The sequence below is a fragment of the Eurytemora carolleeae genome, unplaced genomic scaffold (assembly GCF_000591075.1).
Source record: "Eurytemora carolleeae unplaced genomic scaffold, Eaff_2.0 scaffold63, whole genome shotgun sequence".
NCBI classification, from domain to species: domain Eukaryota; kingdom Metazoa; phylum Arthropoda; class Copepoda; order Calanoida; family Temoridae; genus Eurytemora; species Eurytemora carolleeae.
The window spans coordinates 308,519-329,355 of record NW_019396024.1 but is presented as its reverse complement, the minus strand read 5'-3'; the positions used below and the strand labels follow the sequence as shown (position 1 = coordinate 329,355).

The following is a 20,837-nucleotide window of genomic DNA, read 5'->3' as shown; positions in this document are numbered from 1 at the left end:
TTATTAATATATGAGGATTCTTTGTACTCGATATCCACGTATAATCTTTTAGTCTTAACAATTGTATGCGTAAAATAAAACTAGAAGAGCTACGAGGTCTCAAACTCAAACCAATAATGTTGTATAAATTTGACCCTCTCCTCCTCTATCTAGTTTACAGTTCGAAGGTGTAAGTTTAAGAGTGCTAGAAGAAGTGAAAACATGCACTGCAAAAAAAGGCTTTTGCTGGAATATATATATCAATAACATTCAAAGAAAAAACTACTGTTAGATATGTCACACACTCTGTGCGGTATAATAATAGTTGCTTCCTTTATAACGAATGTTGTTTCCTTCAACGAACACGTATTGCAATATATCAACAGCAGCTATATTTATATCCCACAAGGTGTGCGATATAGCTAGCTGTAATTTTTCCGTTCAATGCGATAGTGTTTTTTTGTAGTGTATAAGTAAGAGTCGGAGATAGGGGGAGGAGAACACCCAAACAGAGATTGCTACTTTATATATAAATAATTTTACTAGTAAGAGATTAAAAAACGTTATTTTCATAAATAGCAACACGCTAGACAAATCCGGATAATAGGCCGGTTAGGATTTTGAAAGGGGTGTTTATTATCCCCAGACGATTCTTTCCCGATGGCCGAACAATACACACACAACAGAGTAACCCCGTCACAGAAATTCGATAACAAAATCTTTATTTCCTAAAAAATAACATAAATTATAGGTCATGTTTAATTGTACAATGTTATAATGAATGTTAATAGTAGAAAAATCTTACGAATTATTTAAGTATAGAAGGGGTGACTTATTTGTTGATCAGTATTGATATACGTTTTTTTAACTTCTGAAAAATTACAGTTGAATATTTAACGAAATTCACTTATGCTTCTTATGAAAATATTTTGCTTGACTTTAATGATTTCACAACAACAAAAATATTTTAAGCTCCGTCGGAGGAGGACAATGGAATTTGCGGGCTGGAAATTTGGTTTGGCTGTCTCCGACAGGAGATTCCAGTATAAGACGACATTTTATAGAGGTTTTGAAATTAATGGTTAACAATAGCACACCTAGAAATTTTCTCAGCGGGGGAAGGGGCATGGAATTTTCTGTAAAGGTTTGGGGTTGTTACTTTGTTACCTTGTTTGTTACTTTGCTTGGGCTTGAATAGAGAAAATAGTTACCCACTTGGAGTAAGGACGAACTGAAACTCTCAGAATATATCATGGTTGAATGAAATCTTCTGCCATAGAGATAGTCTGTTAATGACTTATTTAATTATTAAGCAAAGAGAGAAACAAGTTTACTGTTGCAGAGAATCATAACTAATAAGAAACAGACAACTCTGTGGTATATCTACTAAACTGGATGAGTTATGATAAAAATGTTGCCCAAAAAAATGTTAACATTTCTTATTTTTGAAAATGCGCAAATTTAAACAGAAATATTTGGAAAATACGATTCATAAAAAATGACAACTTGTAGAGCAACGGTTAACAGCTAAAATTTGTGGCAAAGACTAAATTACTTTCCTAAATAATTAATACTAATTAATCCTATAACATTTAAACATTTTTGAAAATATTTATGGCGAAATCCAGCTATTTAGTTCAATATGTTTAAATACAAAAATTTTGCGCGATATGACAAATTATACATTTTTAAAAAGCCCTTGAAACAGAAAATTCAAATCTGCAAAATTTATTTTTAAAAAGTTTTAATTCTAATTAAGTATTTTAAAAAAACTGGAAAATGTGTTAAGGAATTGAGTTTTTGCCACGAACTCAAATATTCTATTCCCTATATCTTTGAAACCTGATAGTGTATAATTTTGAATGGTGTTTGTGCAAAAAATTTGTAAAATTTCTTTAAACAACTTGTTAAATCTGCTTTTTTGTCAAAAGCTTTTAAAAGTAGTCCTGAAAGTAGGTCTAAATATAGATTTGGTTTGGTAAAGCCTAAATAAGGCATTCAGTCAGCTTGTCTGAAAACTAAAGGGACATATATGTGTTAGTTAAAAAGTCCAAAAATTTGGAACTGCATCAGACCAAAACATACTTGAGTTATTAAGATACATGGTTTCCTAAGGTTTTTGAGGCCTATACATTAAAATATCTCAAAAATGAAATGGGGAACAAGCAATAAATAAAACACAAACATTTTTGTGTAATATTTTTCTTTTTCTCTAAGAGGTCTTTTTTCTCACATTTTTTCACATAAACATATTATGGATGTTCTTAATTTGATGCAGTCAATGACCAAATACGTGTTTATATCACTAAATATTTCTTCAGACCAAGATTTTTAGAAGTAACTTTTGAGACTTTTTTCAAGAAATATTTTTCATACATCAAATTAAGAACAACCATATAGTTATAATATTTTGACCCTCTTTATAATATTAACAAAACTTTTTAAAACAAATGATAGAAAAAATGACCGTAATTCAATCGAAAAAGATTGCAAGATATAAATTAATTCAGGAAATAATTTAAACTTTTAAAACATTTATTAAAACAAAAATGGTTGATTATGTATTACTGATAATTTACATTTTTATGTGCATTCTAGCTAAATGTTGATGTGTACATACATACAGATTTTTTTTATCTTTTTTTCTACAGTTAGTGCAAAAATCAGTCCTCCTCTAGGTCAGAAATAAATTCATTATCAGAGTCCTGATAAGTTGTGCAATAATTGTAGACATTTATGCCTGTCAATCCACTTTCCTAGAAATAACAGAAATTACAGAATTGGCTCACCTAGAATTGATTCAAGTTATTTGTTGACATTAGAGTTTTTTTCTCTAAACCCAAAACACTTTTATTGAGAACTCTGGCAGTTCTTACGAACAGCAGGAAATATATAAATAACTATTTTTAACACTGTAATTTTGGTTTAATGTAAGTGAGAAAATAAATTGTTAATAATAAAAAAGTTGGTATGAATAAATCCGTCTTGAAACCCTGATTTTAGACACGATAAAATCGTAAAACTTTTTTCTTAAATAAATCAAATTATAAACAAAAGAACGGTTTCTGAAAAACAATTTTTAATCAAACAATTTTTAAAATATCAGAGGTAAGAGACGTTTGTAAACAAATTTAAAATCGACCTCTTTAATGATCTTAATTTGTTTAGTTAGTTATTTACTGAATGAGTTTTAATTTATTCAATTATTTTCTTTGAAAAATGTTGCTTCTAATTTATAAATTTTATAAATGTTTAAATGTTTGCTGGGGAAAAAAGGATTTGATATTTTCCATGAAATGAAAACTTGTCATTCTTTGAATATTTGAAATTAACGTAAACATTGAGACAATTTCTAATGACGAACGACCATCTCGAAATTCCAAAACTAGAAGTTTTCGATATCAACGGCTTTGAGTGAAACACTATACTATTACTGTATAAGAAAAATCTGTGAAGATAAAAGACGATTTAAAAGACAATTTAAAACCAATCAGGCTCGAATTTTGTGGTACCTAACCTGACCCCGTAGAAACTTAAAATTTAAAAAGATGCCAAAAATTCACTCTTATTTTTTTTAAATCCATTAATGAAGCTCCGAAATTTTGATGGTGAATAATAGTAGTATGGCAACTAACAATTCAAGATTCTGCATTATTTCTCAGAAAAAAGTCACAAAACGCCTAAAAACCTTTTTTTTACTAAAATCAAACCTGATATATCGTAGGTAAACCTTTTTCTTTAATAAAATCAAACCTGATGTATCGTAGGTAAACCTTTTTCTTTAATAAAATCAAACCTGATGTATCGTAGGTAAACCTTTTTCTTTCATAAAATCAAACCTGATGTATCGTAGGTAAACCTTTTTCTTTCGTCATACTGCCACTCATCACAGATATTCCAAGCGGACAAAGATGGGAACCCTTAATGATAACAAATTAAGCTATAAAAACCAGGGTTTTAAAATTATATTTAGTTTATGGTAACCTTAGCAATATTCTCGGCAATATGCTTACTCCATCCACTTGTGTTTTGTCGATAGTTTTCCTGAAAGCACACTTTTTAGTTTATTTCAAAAGCTTAATTTCCACATGTATATTTGGAGTGCTCGGTGTACAAAGAAAGGATTTTAAAGGGAAAAAAAATTGACAGGTGAGAAATATTTTTTTACAAAAACGATTGTTGCAATTTTAATGGGATTGTTTAGATATACATTTTTGGAAGAGATTTGTTTTACGTTATCGTTTAAAAAGTTAACATTTTTTGGTTAATTAATTTTACTGGTAAAGTCCTCATTTCTAAATTGAATAAATATTGCTCGGTGTTTGCTAAAGAAATCTTAAAAACCAAGCCACTGCACTGCCAAGTGAATCAAATATGATGAATTTCTTTTAAGGCTTCATTCGTTCTTCTCCATTTCAACTAATCCAAAGAGAGCTTTTCCGTACTATGAAATACAGGGGGGGCTGGATCTTAGCTACCAGTCCGTTTAAATTAGCCTGAGAGAAATAGGACAGTGTACAAATAAAGGATAAAAGAGATCATGACCTATTCATACGGTTATAAACATCAAATATGCAGTACGCTTTCGGAGTATGGGAAGGTTGTGTACCTTAAATTCTACTCAGTTTCTCACAGTTTCTCAGTACCGTTTTTAACGATAAAATTTTGCTGTGTAAAAGTACGTCTTCCTGTGAAAATGTAATCCTGCACACGATAAAAGAGCAGCGGATTTCAATAGTTAAATGGAAAACTAATTCTCTAAGCCGGAAAAGATCAGTTGAAATAATGTGAACTGTCTTATTAAGTTTTTTTTATTGAAAACCTATTTTTGCTTAAATAGAAATAAACATTTTCAGAAATCACCCCCGAATACTGTAATATACAGATTGACCTTTGAAAGTGAAGTACATGGCCTGTACAATTAGTTAAGGATTAGCGTACATCATCACTCCATACACTATAACCTCGTTGATGAAATATGTCAAAAGGGTTGTTCCTCCGTTTGAAAATATACGTACAATAAAAGATACTTCAATTTAAATTTGTTTAAATTCGACAAATTAATTATTAATAAACTTCGAATTTTGACCAGAAACCCCGTTTTTATTTGCTAAGAAACCTGCCTTTAAGTGTTGATCCAGCAGAATTTTTAGTTTGAAATTTCGGTTCACAGCATCAGGTTGTAAAGATATAAGGCATAGAAAATTAGATTTGAGTCGAGTTATCATGCATGCAGTTCTTTTCTCAACGAAAAACGAAAGATTTGTTTTGTTGAGGTCCTAATACAAAAAATTATCTTTCATGTGTTTTTTAAAATAGGTATTGCAGGATATAAAATATTTCTTTATTTTTCTCCCATCAAAAGATTTTCTGTTTTCTTAGTTTATCAGCTTAGCTAAAGAGATAAATGTAGAAGGAGATTTATCTAGAGGGAAATTCATTAATTATAAATTGCGACGAGGCAAGAAAACAGATGTTAGGAAAGTTTTACAAAGATTATAATTCTAGTCTTTAGCGGGGAGCTATAGCGATCTTACCAACTGACAAATTTTTCAGGGCATATGTATACTATTAATATTTGAGAAATATGAGCAGGGAACATTAATTCTTCCTATCCTTAGGTAAATTTATTTATTAATATATGAGAAAGCTGAGCAGGGAACATTAATTCTTCCTATCCTTAGGAAAATTTATTTATTAATATATGAGAAATATGAGCAGGGAACATTAATTCTTCCTATCCTTAGATAAATTTATTTATTAATATATGAGAAAGCTGGGCAGGGAACATTAATTCTTCCTATCCTTAGGAAAATTTATTTATTAATATATGAGAAATATGAGCAGGGAACATTAATTCTTCCTATCCTTAGATAAATTAATTTATTAATATATGAGAAAGCTGAGCAGGGAACATTAATTCTTCCTATCCTTAGGTAAATTTATTTATTAATCTGCTTAGTAATTATCTATATTGATTCTTGGATAAGTTTAGAAGTTAAGATATTAAAAACGAGATATTAAACAATAAAAAATCTAAATTTGTGAAGAAGAAGGAAAAATGGTTTCGTATTCTTAACTTCTTACCCTTTCAGATTTGTTTGTTTCTTCTTCTGTTTCATCTTCATCTTTCCAGTTCTGGAAATCAATCCTAAATATTTCAATTTATTCAAAAAACGCCACGCCATAATACTCTTTTAACTATTTATGGATTTTTCCCTTTTTTAACTGGCTGCTAGGCATAGCAAGTAAAGCCTGCGCCTCTAGCTGAGTAGTAGGGGACTTTAAAATGAATTTACTGTATTGTTTAATTTATAATGTTTTAATATTTATCATAATTTAAAAGTTGCAATTAAAGATGCGTGCGCATCGTTTTTTTCAGTTCATTTGTTTATCATTTGTTAACTATCCATCCAGTTTGTGTTTTTTTCAGAATATCATTAAAAGTTTAAATTTTTTTGTTCACAGAATATTAGGCGCGCAACTAGGGGTGGCAATGGGGAGGGGCAAGCACCCCCCCCCCTTAAGAAGAGTTGAAGAGAAGAAAGAATAAAAATGCTTGAAATAAGAATGTTATTAAGTTTTAAGCTAAAGGCATACCCATAGAAACTTAATATTTTTGACAGAACTTTTAGCTAATAAATTGAAAACCTACAAATTTTAGAATTGTCAAATGTTGCAAGCTATCAAGTGAAAGCCTGCAACTTAAAGACTAAAGCTAAAAACTAATTTTTTATAGTACATTCAAAATACGACAAATCTTGCAGTCTTCTGTTTTTTCTGTATAGTTCTTTGATGTCTCACGTACATGTACATTACAAGTAAAGTATACATACTACATAGTAGTTTAGTATACGTTAGTATATACGCTGTACCAGGGAATAGGAATAAAGGGAAAGGAAATGGCGCTGGTCTGGCATGAGAAAGCCAGTCGCACTACTTTGCAGACTAGTACGGTAAACTTTACGCACACTCTTTTGGTACAAACACACAACATGATTACAGTCAAGGAAATTGCAGAATAATGTTGTCAAGCTTGAATAACGACTAGTTAAATGTAAACTTTAATCAAATTATATTCTTTGCATGAAAATTTGGCTGTATAGTGTTGACTTAAATATACAAATAGTATGCTACATGTGACTACATGTATATTAAACTTATTTTTAAGTAAACAATTAACATTAAACAAATGTACTCTCCTAGACTGTACAAAAACCTATGCAACATGTATACACCTGCAGTACACACCTTCGGTATGGTAAACTTTACACACACTCTTTTGCTACAGTTTCACACCCGCCCCCCGTTGTCAACCCATATTTAAGGCGTCCAGGGTCCATAAAACACATGCTCCAGCTTTTGATAACTCTCAGTCAGGGGCGTAGCGGAGGCATTAGCCAAGGGGGCTGCATTTTTGGCGCGCCGAAATTTTTTGTGTGCACCTTCTTTATCAAACCCGTCTAAGGAAAAACAAATTAAAGCTTAAAACCTATATTAATCTACCATGACCATAATTACCAATCATACCATTATAAAATCTGGTAGTAAAATATTAGTTTTCAATGAATCAGACTGAAACTTTCAGCGGACCCTTTCCATACCTAGACCATTCTCAAGTTTGATCAAGATCAGGAAACTTTGAAAATAAGTTTCACATATTTATTGAATTTTTTAAAGATTTTTTTTCATCATCATCATCACAATCTGTACATTAAAATTATAAAAAGTTCTTATTTTTGAAAAATTCAATTTTGAAAAATACTAAATAGATACGTATGTATAAGTATTCGATCACGTATAAAGGAGGAGGGAGGGAGGGAGGGTGATTGAGGGAATATGGAGTGAGGAGGATGTATGAGGGGGAGGGCTATGAGTATTTATTGAATTTTTTAAAGATTTTTTCAAATTTTTAAAAAAAATTTTAGATTTTTTACAAATTTTTCAGATTTTTATAACTATTAAAAAAATTCAGATTTTTTAGATTTTTAACCGGGGTTTTCATAAGCAGAGGGATATGAGGGGGTGGTGGGGTTATAAAGAGGCAGGAGACATGTGTTTTTGCTTTATAGTAGATTTATAGGTTAGTGAGGTCATGTGACATTTACTAAAGTAACAGACAACTATTCAGGTACAAATTATTAGGGGGGGTTATGAGGTGTGGAGAGGGAGGGGATATGTCATAAAAAGAGAGACAGGATACATTCTGTTAGTGAGGGGATGGAGGTATGAGGGGAAGGGGGAGGGGGTAGGGGAATTTTAAAAGATTTTTGACTTGGATTTCAGAAATTTATTCATATCTAATCATATGTAGTGTAAAGAGTACAGTTTTTCAAATTCTTTCAAAATTATATCGAAGCCTTCTTCAAAATTTCAGGGGTAAATATATTTTACTTGATCCAGTACAGACCGTTTACTACTTCTCGCAACTATATATCTATAAGTTTTCTTTATTGGATGATTTCAAGTTCCTTTCAGTCTAGGTGTACTGTATGAACCCCACTTCCTCTTGAAATCGAGGTTTCGCAAGATGAGTTGGCTGAGTGTCTATTTTTGTCTGTGATACATAGTTTTCTGTATTTTTTAATTCTTTATAAACTCCGTGTCCCCATGCCTTATGGCACGCTGAATTAAAAAGCTTTTGATGCGTTTTTATAAAAAAAAACATTGTTCTCTGACTTACCTTAGCCAATGTTGATGCTCTTTTGGTTTAACCAATCTTGTCCACCAGCTCGGAATACTTTTTTCTATGATACAAACGTATATTATATAGAAATAATGCACATTTTTTACCCTTTCATGTACTTTAATTAACTGTGTATTCATAATAAGGTTAAAAATATAAAGAAATTTAAAAAATCAGAGTTGCTTGCAAGTAGTCCGCTCTTTTTCTTTATCATTTTTATTTTTTAAACACTTTAATGAACATTGGTACAGCAATTACAGTCACTGAAATGAATTTTCTCAATTGTATTTGTGTTAAATAGTTAATTGTTAATTAACTCTATTCAGTCTGACGTCTCATTTACCAGATACAAATCAAAATTTGATACATTTTTGAAAAGCCCTTGGTCTCTACTTTAATAATCTGCAAATTTTACCAGATACAAATCTATAGCGTTTGATACATTATTCAAAAATTCAGTATTTATTGCCAAGTTTTTAGCAAAAAATGTGCAAAAGCAAAAAGTTTGCGAACTATGATAAATTATACATTTTTGAAAAGCTTTGACCCAACAATTTCAAATATGCAAAAACAATTTTCAAAAACTATCTTTGTGTTAAATGCTTTCTATCGAGCTATAAAATGTTGAAATCCAATGACAAATAGTAGGTCTAAATAAAGATTTAGTCTAGTATAGGTAAAATAAGGTATTTAGGCAGTATGCCTGAGGACTCAGGCAATAGGTTTTAAAACCTCTTCTTTAAGCCTACGGTGAGGGGCATTTGTCAGTTAAAAAAGTAAAAAAATTTTAAAAAAGAAATCTATTCAGGTTATTATAAACAACAATATTAATTAATTTACATTTACATATATATATATGTTCATTATTCATCCAAAAATCAAATATCTACATTGTACTCAGACACTGACAAGAAATGCCTTTCATTAAAAAAATCATGACTTTAAATGAAAAATGTTTTTTTTTTAATATGACACATCACACAATAAATGCGGTGACCGGTGAACATGTAGGATTAATTTAATAGTTGTACTACAGTATTAAAGCTTTATCATAATAAGTGACAGAAAATATCTAAAAATATCCCAGGAATTCATGAATCGATAAATTGCAAAGCAGGAATGAACTTCTTGCCCCCTCCCAAAACCTTCTTAAGGGAGGAGCATGCCCACCCCTTAATCAGGCTTGGAGACCTTGCCCCCTTGCCCCCCCCCCTAGTTGCGCGCCTGATGATCGAAAAACAAACATGCAAATACAGAATAAATATAATTCATACTAATGTGTGTAGTTGGGTCAAAATCAAATTCAATTTGAGGAAAATTAGATTGTAAAAGATGATTTCTCATAGATACGACTACAGGGGGGTGGGCATAACACGTATTACTCTCCGGGAAATTTAAACAGTGTATAAACATAACTTAAAATCAGAATTAGAGGCTGATTTTTTGCATGCAAGCTTAAAATTATGTATATTACATGCAATTTTTTGGTTTTGAACGGATCTGAGCAAAAGTGCGCGTGAAAAAATAAGACTTTTTTGACAATAAATCAATCATAACTTCATTAATTGCACTTGAACATTTATCCTGATACTCTTGAAAAAAATATGCGCTCAATAAATTCACCTCCAAAGCCTTAAATGTCCGCGCGCGCGCGCAATAAAAGAAAATATCTTTGAATACTTATTTGCTAAGTTTGGCCTAAGTCAGAAAAAAAGTATCATGAGATACATCAAACTATAGCAAAATTGGAACAAGGAATTCATTTCCGAGGTCAAAATAGACAGTGGAGCCTCCTGACCGGCGCGCTGGTAGCCGGCAGCTACATTATGGATCAACTTAGCTCAGATTTTACATGTTGACAGTCGATTTATATGTAATTGGGCACGAGGAATTCATTTCTGAGGTCAACATGAATATTGGAGCATTCTGACCGGCGCGCTAGTAGCCGGCAGTTACATCATGGGTCATCTTAGCACAGATTTTACATGTTGTATGTCTATTTATAGGTAATTGGGCACGAGGAATTCATTTCTGGGGTCAAAATAGACAGTGGAGCCTCCTGACCGGCGCGCTGGAAGCCGGCAGCTACATTATGGGTCATCTTAGCACAGATTTTACATGTTGTATGTCAATTTATAGGTAATTGGGCACGAGGAATTCATTTCTGGGGTCANCCCCCCCTTTAAAATGTAATTAATTAATCTTGTTAAATTTAAAATCCAAAATTTCTATCATTAAATATTAAGAATATTTTTGATAATTTACAGCAAACTAATTAAATTAAAACTGATTTCAGTGACCAAATTTTGTAGGATATTCCATTTTTGTAAACCCCTTTTTTGAAATTTCAGAAAGTCTGTGCAGCTCCTTTATGCTACAGGGTTATCCACAAAGGATGCGACTGTAAAGACAACCGAAAAACCGTAAAATGTGACAATCCCAAGGTTAAATTAAGTATTTTATTTCTGAGATTTAATGCTGGACCACGTTCCGTGAATGAACTGAAGATTTAATTTTTTGTTAACGAACAGCAAAAAACGTAAATTTTGAGATCGATAAAGCTGGACTGTAAGGGTAATTTCAATTGACCCTCCATGCAAAGATGGTAATGCTCTATACACAACAGTATCCTTAAAGGGAATGTTCGCGAAAATGAATTGGAGTATTATGGCGAAAATTATCGCTTTTGATCACTACTAATCTTACTTCTAGCTGTTGCGTCTATAAGAGAAAAACTGTTAAAACGACAATTATACTGAAGAACTTAGCGTCCATGCAAATTCAGAAAGTTGCAATATACAACTCGGATCGTAAAAAAAATCAATTTAATTTCAAACAAATCATTCAGATATATAATTTATAGTCATCGATTATTTTTCGCCGCATATATATAGTTAAAGAGAGTGTTCGCGAAAAAAAGAAAGGGGGTATAGGCTTAAGGCGAAAAATAATCGCTTTTGATTGCTGTTGATCTTACTTCACTCTGTTGCGCGCTATAAGAAGAAAATTGGTAAAAACGGCTTATACTCAAGAAGTTAAGTCCATTCAAATTCAGAAAGTTGTAACTCGGATCGTAAATAATCAATTTAATTTCAAACAAATCATTCAGATATTACAACTTACAGTCATCGAAAGTTTTTCGACGCATTCATATATAGTTAATATTTCATATTTTTTATTCGTTTTTTTATATAATGCACTTAAAATGCAGAAATAGTTGGTCGCCAGATGTCTCTGCTCTCAATATTTTGAATGATTACACGTGGCAGAGACACCTAGCAGAAAAATATCGTTGACGTTTTAAGAGCATTTTTCAAAAACGAATGTGAGTGTAGACTTACGGCGAAAAATAATCGCTTTAGATCACTACTCATCTAACTACTTTCTATTAAGCCTAAAAGGAGAAAATTGTTAAAAACGACTTATGCTGAAGGATGTAGCGTCCATGCAAATTCAGAAAGTTGCAATATACGACTCGGATCGTAAAAATAGCAATTTAATTTTAAACAAATCACTCAGATATTCCAAACTTAAAGTCATCGATTATTTTCGTATATACTTAATATTTCATAATATTTGTTATTTGTTTTTTTGGACGGGGGGAGGGGTCATCGATGAAACATTTTTCTCTAAAATGTCATTTTAACCTTTGAAATTAGGCCTAATATTCGGAAATGTGCTCGGTCCAATTTCCTAAGATATTAATCACTTTTTCACAAACTAAACGTCGTTTTATTTTACTAAAAGTGTTAACAGCAGGTACAATGCCCATAAATTGGGGGGTCGTCGTTAATATATTTTACTTTAAAATGTCGTTTAACCTTAAAGTGTATACATTTCTTTTTAAAAATCCTCAATTCTATCATGGAAAATCCGCAAAATTTATTCTATTCTGTCGTATAAAATGTAAAAATAAAGTTATAATTTAATTTTTCGAAAATCTTTTGAAAAGACACACAGCAAATTTTCGAAAATTAGGTCTACTTTTACGTTTTAAAGGTTTAAACGGCATTTTAGATAATTATGTTTCATCGACACACTTTTATCAGAGACACCCTGTAGAAAAAAATTATTTTTATGTGCTAAGAATGGTTGGAAATTGCTGATATGAATTTTCAACTCGAAACTTGTTTTTTAATTCATTGGATATGGATAAGCACTACATTTTGTGACATCTTATGATGATCTTAATCAGATTATTAAAAGTTTATAGTTTAGTGTATATATATAGAATACGCATAGTCTTTATATTAAGAAAAGTTTTCAGATTTTATTCTTTTATTTGTCTTTTGAGAAACAGAATTTGACTTCTCATGAATTAAAATGGGGAAGCTTTTTAAAAAGTAGCATAAAGTCATCTGGATTGTACTTACTAGAAACACTTTTTAACACAATACAACGATGTTTAGTAGGTTAAAAATCCGCCAAAATAAGAAATAACTTCAGAGCAACTGCTAAAAGCTAAAATAAAAAAATAACTTTCAGAGCAACTGTTAAAAGCTAAAATAAAAAAATAACTTTCAGAGCAACTGTTAAAAACTAAAATAAATAAATTTTAAAAAGCGCCTAAAAAGTTTCTAAAGCAGAATCTTTTAAACGATAGAAAATCTGGAAAGTTTAAAGTTGAAACCCTTTCATCCGTACTTTTTCCTAACATGTGACGTCTCCGACTGTGGCCGTCCCACAGACGGCCGTCCGAAGTACGATGAAACACGACCCCTCTCGGCAAAAACAAATGAAAACACATAGTAAAATTTTATTATGTACCGACACCTATACTTTGGGAGACATCTAGCGGCCAAGCACTGTAGAGTACGAAGACATACAAAGTACGTCTTAAATACGTCCGCACATGTATGTTTGGTTTTATTTATATTTTGATTATGTATTTTGATAGTGAATTTTTTTGTGATTTTGTAAACTTATATTTTTTAAACAAATAAGAAATTGGAATTTACTGCTTTGTGTTCCTTTTTCCAGGAAATATGGGCCTCACTCGGAGATATTGGTTAAGTCCGTCCCTGAAAATCATCTAGCTGTGTTCAAAGTCATAATTGGTATTGTGAATACTGAATTTTTACACAAAAGGAGATGATTTTGGCTACAAATTCTGATTTTCTAATCCCTATATTATACATACAAAAAACGGACAGGCAAGCCACATATTTCTGTTGATGAAGTTAAATCGGTTTAAAAGACCCCTTTTACATATGTTTTTTATTTATAATGAATTCTACTAGACTAGACCTTTAGGGAAATTCGAATCCTCTTTTCTATTAACAATTTTAGCATTAATGTTCAAGCCATTTCAGACATTTATCTTTGTAATTGTAAAACTAAATTTTTTGGCGGATTTTAAAGTTTAAATTGTGTGGGTTTTTTAATTAGCATTATATTTTTTCCCAGGTCGAATTTTCAATGTTAAAGGTAAGGCCTATACCTTTCCTGGGGGTCATGTTAGTTGCCTAATCTTAAGTTTGTGACAAATCTAAAGAGGCGAGATCGTTTGAGATACCTTCAAGTCTAAATACTGTATAAAACGTCGAGGCCAAATTGTTGTTAGATAAATGTTTGTAAACCTGTCTTGCATGATTATTTCTAGATATAGCAAGCTTTTTGATCAAGCATAAAAAATGTTTTAAATTTTATTTTCATTGATAATTGAAAAATTATTCTAGAAATGTTTTTTTAATATATATGAACTAATTAAGCTTAACTTTATAGCACAGCTCTGTATTAATTTAGCATAGAAGCACGATGATAAGTACTGATATTTCTAATTGAACATGATATGAGTATGCATGTTAAAATGCACAGTTTGGTTTCAATTATGTTCATCAAAGTCAATCATTATCGTGAAAAACATAAATCCTCTTACCCAGGCCCCATATCATGAACCCAGTCTAATAGCAAGTGCAAAATCTACCAGAGAAATACTAAGCTATAACTTACCAAACTTCAGCTCAACCACTCGTGAATGAATGGAATAGTTTGTTTTCTAAAATAAATATGATTTTAGTTGATTATATTACAAAATATAAATAAAAATTGATGAGATAATTTTGGATAAAAACTTGTCTTAAACTTTATATCACAATTTACTCTGTATCAAACAGATTCTGGTACATGTGTACACTCTCAGTACAGTTGTATTCTGTCTTCACAAGTGTCAATTTAGTCGTTTTTATGTCCGACAAAATTATCAATATTAGTGATAATTTTAAAATAAAGTGCTTTTCTTACAGTAAAATAAGCGCAATTTTATGTGTTCTCTAGTTTCTGTTTTTACACTTTTTTATTTAATCTTGGAAAACATGTCAACTAATGTGAGACAATTTCGTTTTCCTTGTTATATTTGACACTCGTGACGTTGTGTATTATTGCATGGTTCATTTCTCTGTTGCCACCTATTGTACTTGATAATCTATTTGCTCTGTATGGTTTTACCGTTAAAAATGTTTCTGACATACTGCAGTACATTCGCATAGTATTCCAAGGGTTTCCACGAAAAGTCTAATTTAGTTCAAATTTTGCGCTTTTTTTACAAAACAGTATTTTTCCGACTTTTTTGCGCATACTTTGCACGGATCAAGCGAAACAACATTTTCGCACTATATTACGCATCCCAATTTTCAACAATTTTCAAGCGTAATACGCCAAAAAATAAAATTTTCGCTATTTACCTCTATTAATAATTTTGTTATAACAGCTCAACCGATCAGGTCTAATTTTTTTCAATTTATTAGAGGGTATTACAGTAAATAAAGTAAAATATTTACCCTAATACCTCACTCATAATTACTGCCACTCAAATAGATATCAAGTATTCAATTAATTTGTCACAAATTTCAAAGAGCTTTTGACGAAAATTTTCATGACGACATCCTATGTGACCCAGTTCCAACTCGTTTAGTATGTAGAAGACAATTAATAAAACTGTAATGTAAAAAGAAAAAAAGAATGCAGAACAAATCATCAAAATGTCATACTTTTGAAATAACATTGAAAATATTAGATATTTTCTCGACCTGAAGATTAACTGGGTGAAGAAAAGTTATGTTCAGTTCGTAAAATAGCATATCCGGATTTCCTTGACCCCTGAAAACCAAATTGTCTGCATCCAGTCTAATTTCCGGTGTCTATAAAAGAGGTTAATTATCATTAACATTCAATATCTATTTCACATACTGTAACATAAATTTTAATGTATATCTGAATATGCTACTATGATAATATTAACAATTTCCTGTGGGTGTTCTTATGATTGAAATATTATTAACGAAGATTATAATACTCGAGACAAAAAGAATTAGCATGCCGTTTAAGTTTCCGTTGCAAAACAGAAATTTTTACAAAAGTCCAGAATATTTGAGATATTTGTTATAATTTGGCATGATTATAAAGTTAAGGTCTTTAAGAATTCAGTAAAATTTAGTTGTACTGAAACTCTAAAAGACGAGTTTTGGTTTGGAACGGCAGGAATATATGCCGTTTTTGATGTGGGGTCAGGACTCAGGAGTGAGATGGGACCGCGGAGGACAGGTTTATCCAAGGTCTTGACCCGGCATTCAACCTGTTAGCAACCAGCTCTCTCCTCCCTGCCTAGTTTGGCCGCAAACCTGTGTTGGCCCCCAAATCAGCTGAAATGTTGGGAGCGACCACTCTACGTGGTCAACCTGTTTCAACTTAACAAATACACATGGGTTCAATACAGCGGGTCCTGGCTCTATACCAGGAATTTGTGAAGGCCGGTGAATCTGTGGAGCTGAGGTTATGGTCTAGAGGAGGTAAACAATGTTTTTCCTTCTCCCAAACCCTCGGTACCCTCCCCCAGTCTCTTTCCAGGATGCCGAACAGGAGGAGAAAAATGTGATGTCCCAGATGTCTCCCTATCCTTACTCTAACCCTGATTCTGAGCCTGAAGCTGAACCTGAAACTGAACCTGAAACTGAACCTCATCCTCACCCTGAACCTGAACCTAATCCTGTGCCTGTTCCCGAGCCTAAACGAAGACCTAAAAAGGCGGAACTAGATTTAGAATTGAGGAAAATTATGAAAATGATGCAAATGTAATGCTATATCTTGTAATGTAATGTAAACCTGTTTAAATCTTTAAATGAATTAGCATAAAATAAATATTTAGATCTCAAAAAAAGGTTTATCCAAGGTTATGTCTCAGATAGGGTTTGCAAATGGCTATTTTTGCAGACAAATTTCCTTCAAATGGTGTTCTAGGCTGAGGGAGAAGTGGATTTAATGGCTTCAAAGTTTTTAATGTGGATTTAAAATAAAATGTTATAATTTTCCTCATTTATTGAAAAAAATCACTCAAATCATTCATCAAGCCATCATTAATTAAACTATGTCCAGAAATTGTTTATGAACAAATTTTATGAATGAAAGTTGGACGTCCCTTTCCCTGGTAAATTGGGGGGACCCCCCACCCACCCTGTAAAAATAAGGGGCGTAAGTAGAGAGAGCAGGAACCTTCTTTAGCCTTTAAAATTTGGTTTTTAATGAAAATATATAAAAATTTAATTTAATTTAAAAATTATTTGGTAAAAAATTTTCTTCCTCCCACTCCAAGAAAAATTTAATCATTGCCTGTATAAATTCCAGGGGGATAAAATATTTCAATAATTCAATTCAATAAATCATTATGTGCCAAATTTTGAATAGTAATTTTCGTTGGGGTTATGATAAATTTTAAAACTTTTTTTCTTATCTTTAATAATAAGAACATTAAACTTTGATCAAAAATAAAAAACATTTTCTGAATTTTTAAGTTTAGAGTGCTGAAATTTGTTTAAAACGTACAATAATTTAATTAATTCTCAGCTCAAGACTTAAAGTTCAGAAAAAGGATAAAAATCATGTTTATGCAGCGAGTTTGAAATTAAAATTTCATGATTTTCCTGTGACTTCGTAGCTCCTCTATTTATGTAGTTTATTGTAAAAAAAAACCAAGCCGTCATTAATTTGTTATAAACATTTTTTCAACAAGTTTTCCAAAAGTACTACTCTGGAAAAAAGTGTCTTATGTCTGCCACATCCTCAATTTAAGTTTGGGGAAAAAGCAAATTACATTTTTTTCTATAATGCAGATTTTACCCTCTCCACCTCAGAAAAGTGCTTATTATTATGAGAACAGCTTGAAAACAGCTGCACCCACAAAAACATGTGGCGCCGCAATGAACAGACAGAGATAAATACGGGCGAACTGCAACGGACTCCTGCTGTGAGCAGGCCATTAGGAATTTGACACCTTAGAATCTGAGCGCTGACAAAAGTGCGTCTTTAATGTCTAAATCAGACGTTCTATACTGGTGTAAATTTGAGTCTTGCGGACGTCCGAATTAGCCGACTTGCGCGTCAATCTAAGATGTTAAATTACCGTCAGCCACTCTGATCGGGGAATATTTCTAGGTTTATTTATCAATTCTGGCTTTTTAACAGATACAGATACAGGGGTCAAAATATTTTTCATACATTGATTTCAATGTCTTTCCAGTTTTCTATGTATACCTTGCAGTTTGATATCTCTAGAGTCAGATGAATAAAATTTTCTCTCTGGTACCACTTCACATGAGGAATCCGTTCTCTAAACCAAACACATTAAATAAAAAAGTCATTGTTTTTTTGGTTTATACCTCCTTTTTGAGTTTAAAGGGTGATGAGAAAATTTTGTGCTTTGAGATAGGCATGAAGAATTATTTGTTTTTTCCATTTTTATCTGAGAAAACAACGATATAAGGGCTGTAATAGCGCTTAGTTTTGCTAGTTACTACAAGACTGCAGAAATTAAATGTTCTTATTTATTATTTTGATTTTGCACAACAAAATTATCATGTTAAATTCGGGCTTTCAGCAAACGAAACTCTTCGCGAAAAAATGCAAAATTTTCGGTCGCATTTCACAAAAAGTTTTTCGCGAAATTTCGCATTTTTAAGCAAAAATAAATGAAGCAAAAACGAAGCGAAATCTCGCGAAAACGTTTTTTCGCGAAATTTTGTGAAATTTTATAGCTGCAACAATTAATTGCTCAAAAGAACTTGTGGAATTCTCTGCTCTGATTTATTTTGTCATATAAATTATTTCTCTTCTTTACTTATAGAAATGTTTGATGAAGAGAATTTTATTTCACTAAGCTATCTTCTTAAGGAAATGCAATAATGAAGCGAAATGGTCGCGAAAACTTTTTTTTAGATGTAAGTTCTCAGATTGTTCTGTTTTTAGATGTAAGTTCTCAGATTGTTCTGTTTTTAGATGTAAGTTCTCAGATTGTTCTGTTTTTTTAAAAAGACGATATCGAATTCGTCACTGAATTCCCAAGTTTTTTGGGACACCCTGTATGTAGAATTGGATTTAATATGTGTGAAAATGGATCTAAAATATGTAGAATCTGATCTAAAATATTTATTTCAAAAATAAATTTTCTGAACTTTTGATTTTGAGAGAAAAAAAGGTTCGCGGATTTTTTTTGGCCCATTGAAGTACCAACAAAATTATGAATTAAAAAAAAATATTGAAAAAAACACCATACAGGAGAGTTGCACAAAAAGTTACAATTTTGCACCAGGCGCCGCCAATCACACTTTTTTACTCACCCTATACATCTTTTGCTTGTCTCCAAACGGCTGAACCTATCAGGTCCAATTTTGCGTGTCAACTCAATGACCCCAGGGAAGATTTTTGGTTGATCGAAATTGACAAATTTAGACCGGAAAAAATGTTAAAATTTATTGTTTTTGAAAATGCGCCTATTTAATCCGACAGTTCCACAAACAATATTATGCCATATGAGTGAAATGAGTAAATTATGATAGTATAGTCAGATTTAGATTTTGCAATAAATAACACAGTCATGTAAATATATAACTTTAGTAGAACGGGATTAAGAAAAATTCTAACGGAAATAATAACATTGCCACTTCCACAAGAGAGTCACAAATCCAATAATAATCAGATATTTGCGTGTTTTACGACGAGTGGAAATATATTTGGAAAGTAATTATCTGTTAAAGTTGTGGGGAGGGGGGGGGGGTTGTAAGATTTCGGTACAATTCTTTAATTATACCCTTTTCCCCGGAATATTTAAAAAGCCGCCCTGTTTTGCAAAAATCGTTTAAACATTTTTCTCTTTTGAACATAGGGGTCTGAAAAGAAACTATAGTATCATGGAAATAAATAAATGAAACGCTTCTTAATCCTTAAAAAAATATCTTTCCGTCCTAACATCAGTTTATGAGCAATTACGTTCAAACCATTATTAGAATGATAATGATAATCAACCTCTTTGAATTTCCTATTTTATAAAGCTGCGATGTATGTATGTAATTGCATGTTTGTGTCAATTTGTTTACTTTTAAAAGTCCCTTAATATAATGTGTCCCCAAAATTATTCCTCAACGTGGGTCTTCATTTTACGTCCTCAATTTGTGTGTCGTTTCTGTCCTCATCGCTGTAGAGAGTGTAGAGTGTAGAGTGTTGAATGTAGAGTGTAGAGGGTAGAGTGTAGAGTGTAGAGTGTAGAATGTTTAGAGTGTAGAGTGTTGAATGTATAGAGTGCAGAGTGTAGAATGTAAAGAGTGTAGAGTGTTGAATGTAGAGTGTAGAGTGTAGAGTGTTAGAGTGTAGAGTGTAGAGTGTAGAGTGTAGAGTGTAGAATATTGAATGTAGAGTGTACAGGGTAGAGTGTAGAGTGAGTGTAGACAGGCGCGCAACTAGGGGGGGGGGGCAGGGGGACCAGGCCCCCCTAGCCTGATTAAGGGGGCATGCCCCTCCCTTAAGAAGTCTTGCCCCCCAGAAGTGACGAAGTCCACCCTGTTTTGCAATTTAGCGATTCATGAATCCTGACCCTGAGCAAATTTAAGAAGAGCTCTTATCGTAAAATAAAAAAAAGATAATTGAACGTTAGTTTGTTGAGCTTACAGTTCAATCGATATAGCACTTCGTCTCCGAGCCTAACTACTGCTGTAGATCAGAACAGGTTGACAAGGTTCCAAGGTGCCTTAATCTTTGTTTTTTTTCATTATGCTGTTTTTTCCTGGGAAAGGGGGTTTATTAAGTATTTTTTAGATATTTTCACTATCAGTTCTGGCACTTATTATGATATTGCTTTAATACTGTAATGCAACTATTAAATTAATCCTACATGTTCACCGCTGCAAAT

General features: G+C 32.0%; 1 protein-coding gene across 1 annotated transcript; it reads right to left on the bottom strand.

Annotated features, from left to right (window-relative positions):
* Nucleotides 1-2,496: 2,496 nt before the first annotated feature.
* On the bottom strand, nucleotides 2,497-18,394 carry LOC111706144 (very-long-chain (3R)-3-hydroxyacyl-CoA dehydratase 3). Its single transcript, XM_023478968.1, has 9 exons — nucleotides 18,316-18,394; nucleotides 18,191-18,266; nucleotides 15,694-15,804; nucleotides 14,618-14,663; nucleotides 8,663-8,726; nucleotides 6,067-6,130; nucleotides 3,964-4,023; nucleotides 3,819-3,899; nucleotides 2,497-2,735 (listed from the first exon to the last, which is right to left on the bottom strand). Exons 1-9 carry the CDS (start codon nucleotides 18,390-18,392, stop codon nucleotides 2,643-2,645), a joined length of 672 nt encoding a protein of 223 aa, XP_023334736.1. The 5' UTR covers nucleotides 18,393-18,394; the 3' UTR covers nucleotides 2,497-2,642.
* Between the last annotated feature and the right edge of the window lie 2,443 nt (nucleotides 18,395-20,837).

Bases quoted from the DNA above. Each gene is read 5' to 3' on its own strand.
- LOC111706144 (XM_023478968.1), bottom strand. From the start codon at position 18,392: ATGGAAAAAACAAATAATTCTTCATGCCTATCTCAAAGCACAAAATTT. The intron at 4,024-6,066 runs GTAAGAAGTTAA...GTGTGCTTTCAG, and splicing joins AAACAAACAAATCTGAAAGG to GAAAACTATCGACAAAACAC. The intron at 3,900-3,963 runs GTTACCATAAAC...GTTATCATTAAG, and splicing joins TTGCCGAGAATATTGCTAAG to GGTTCCCATCTTTGTCCGCT.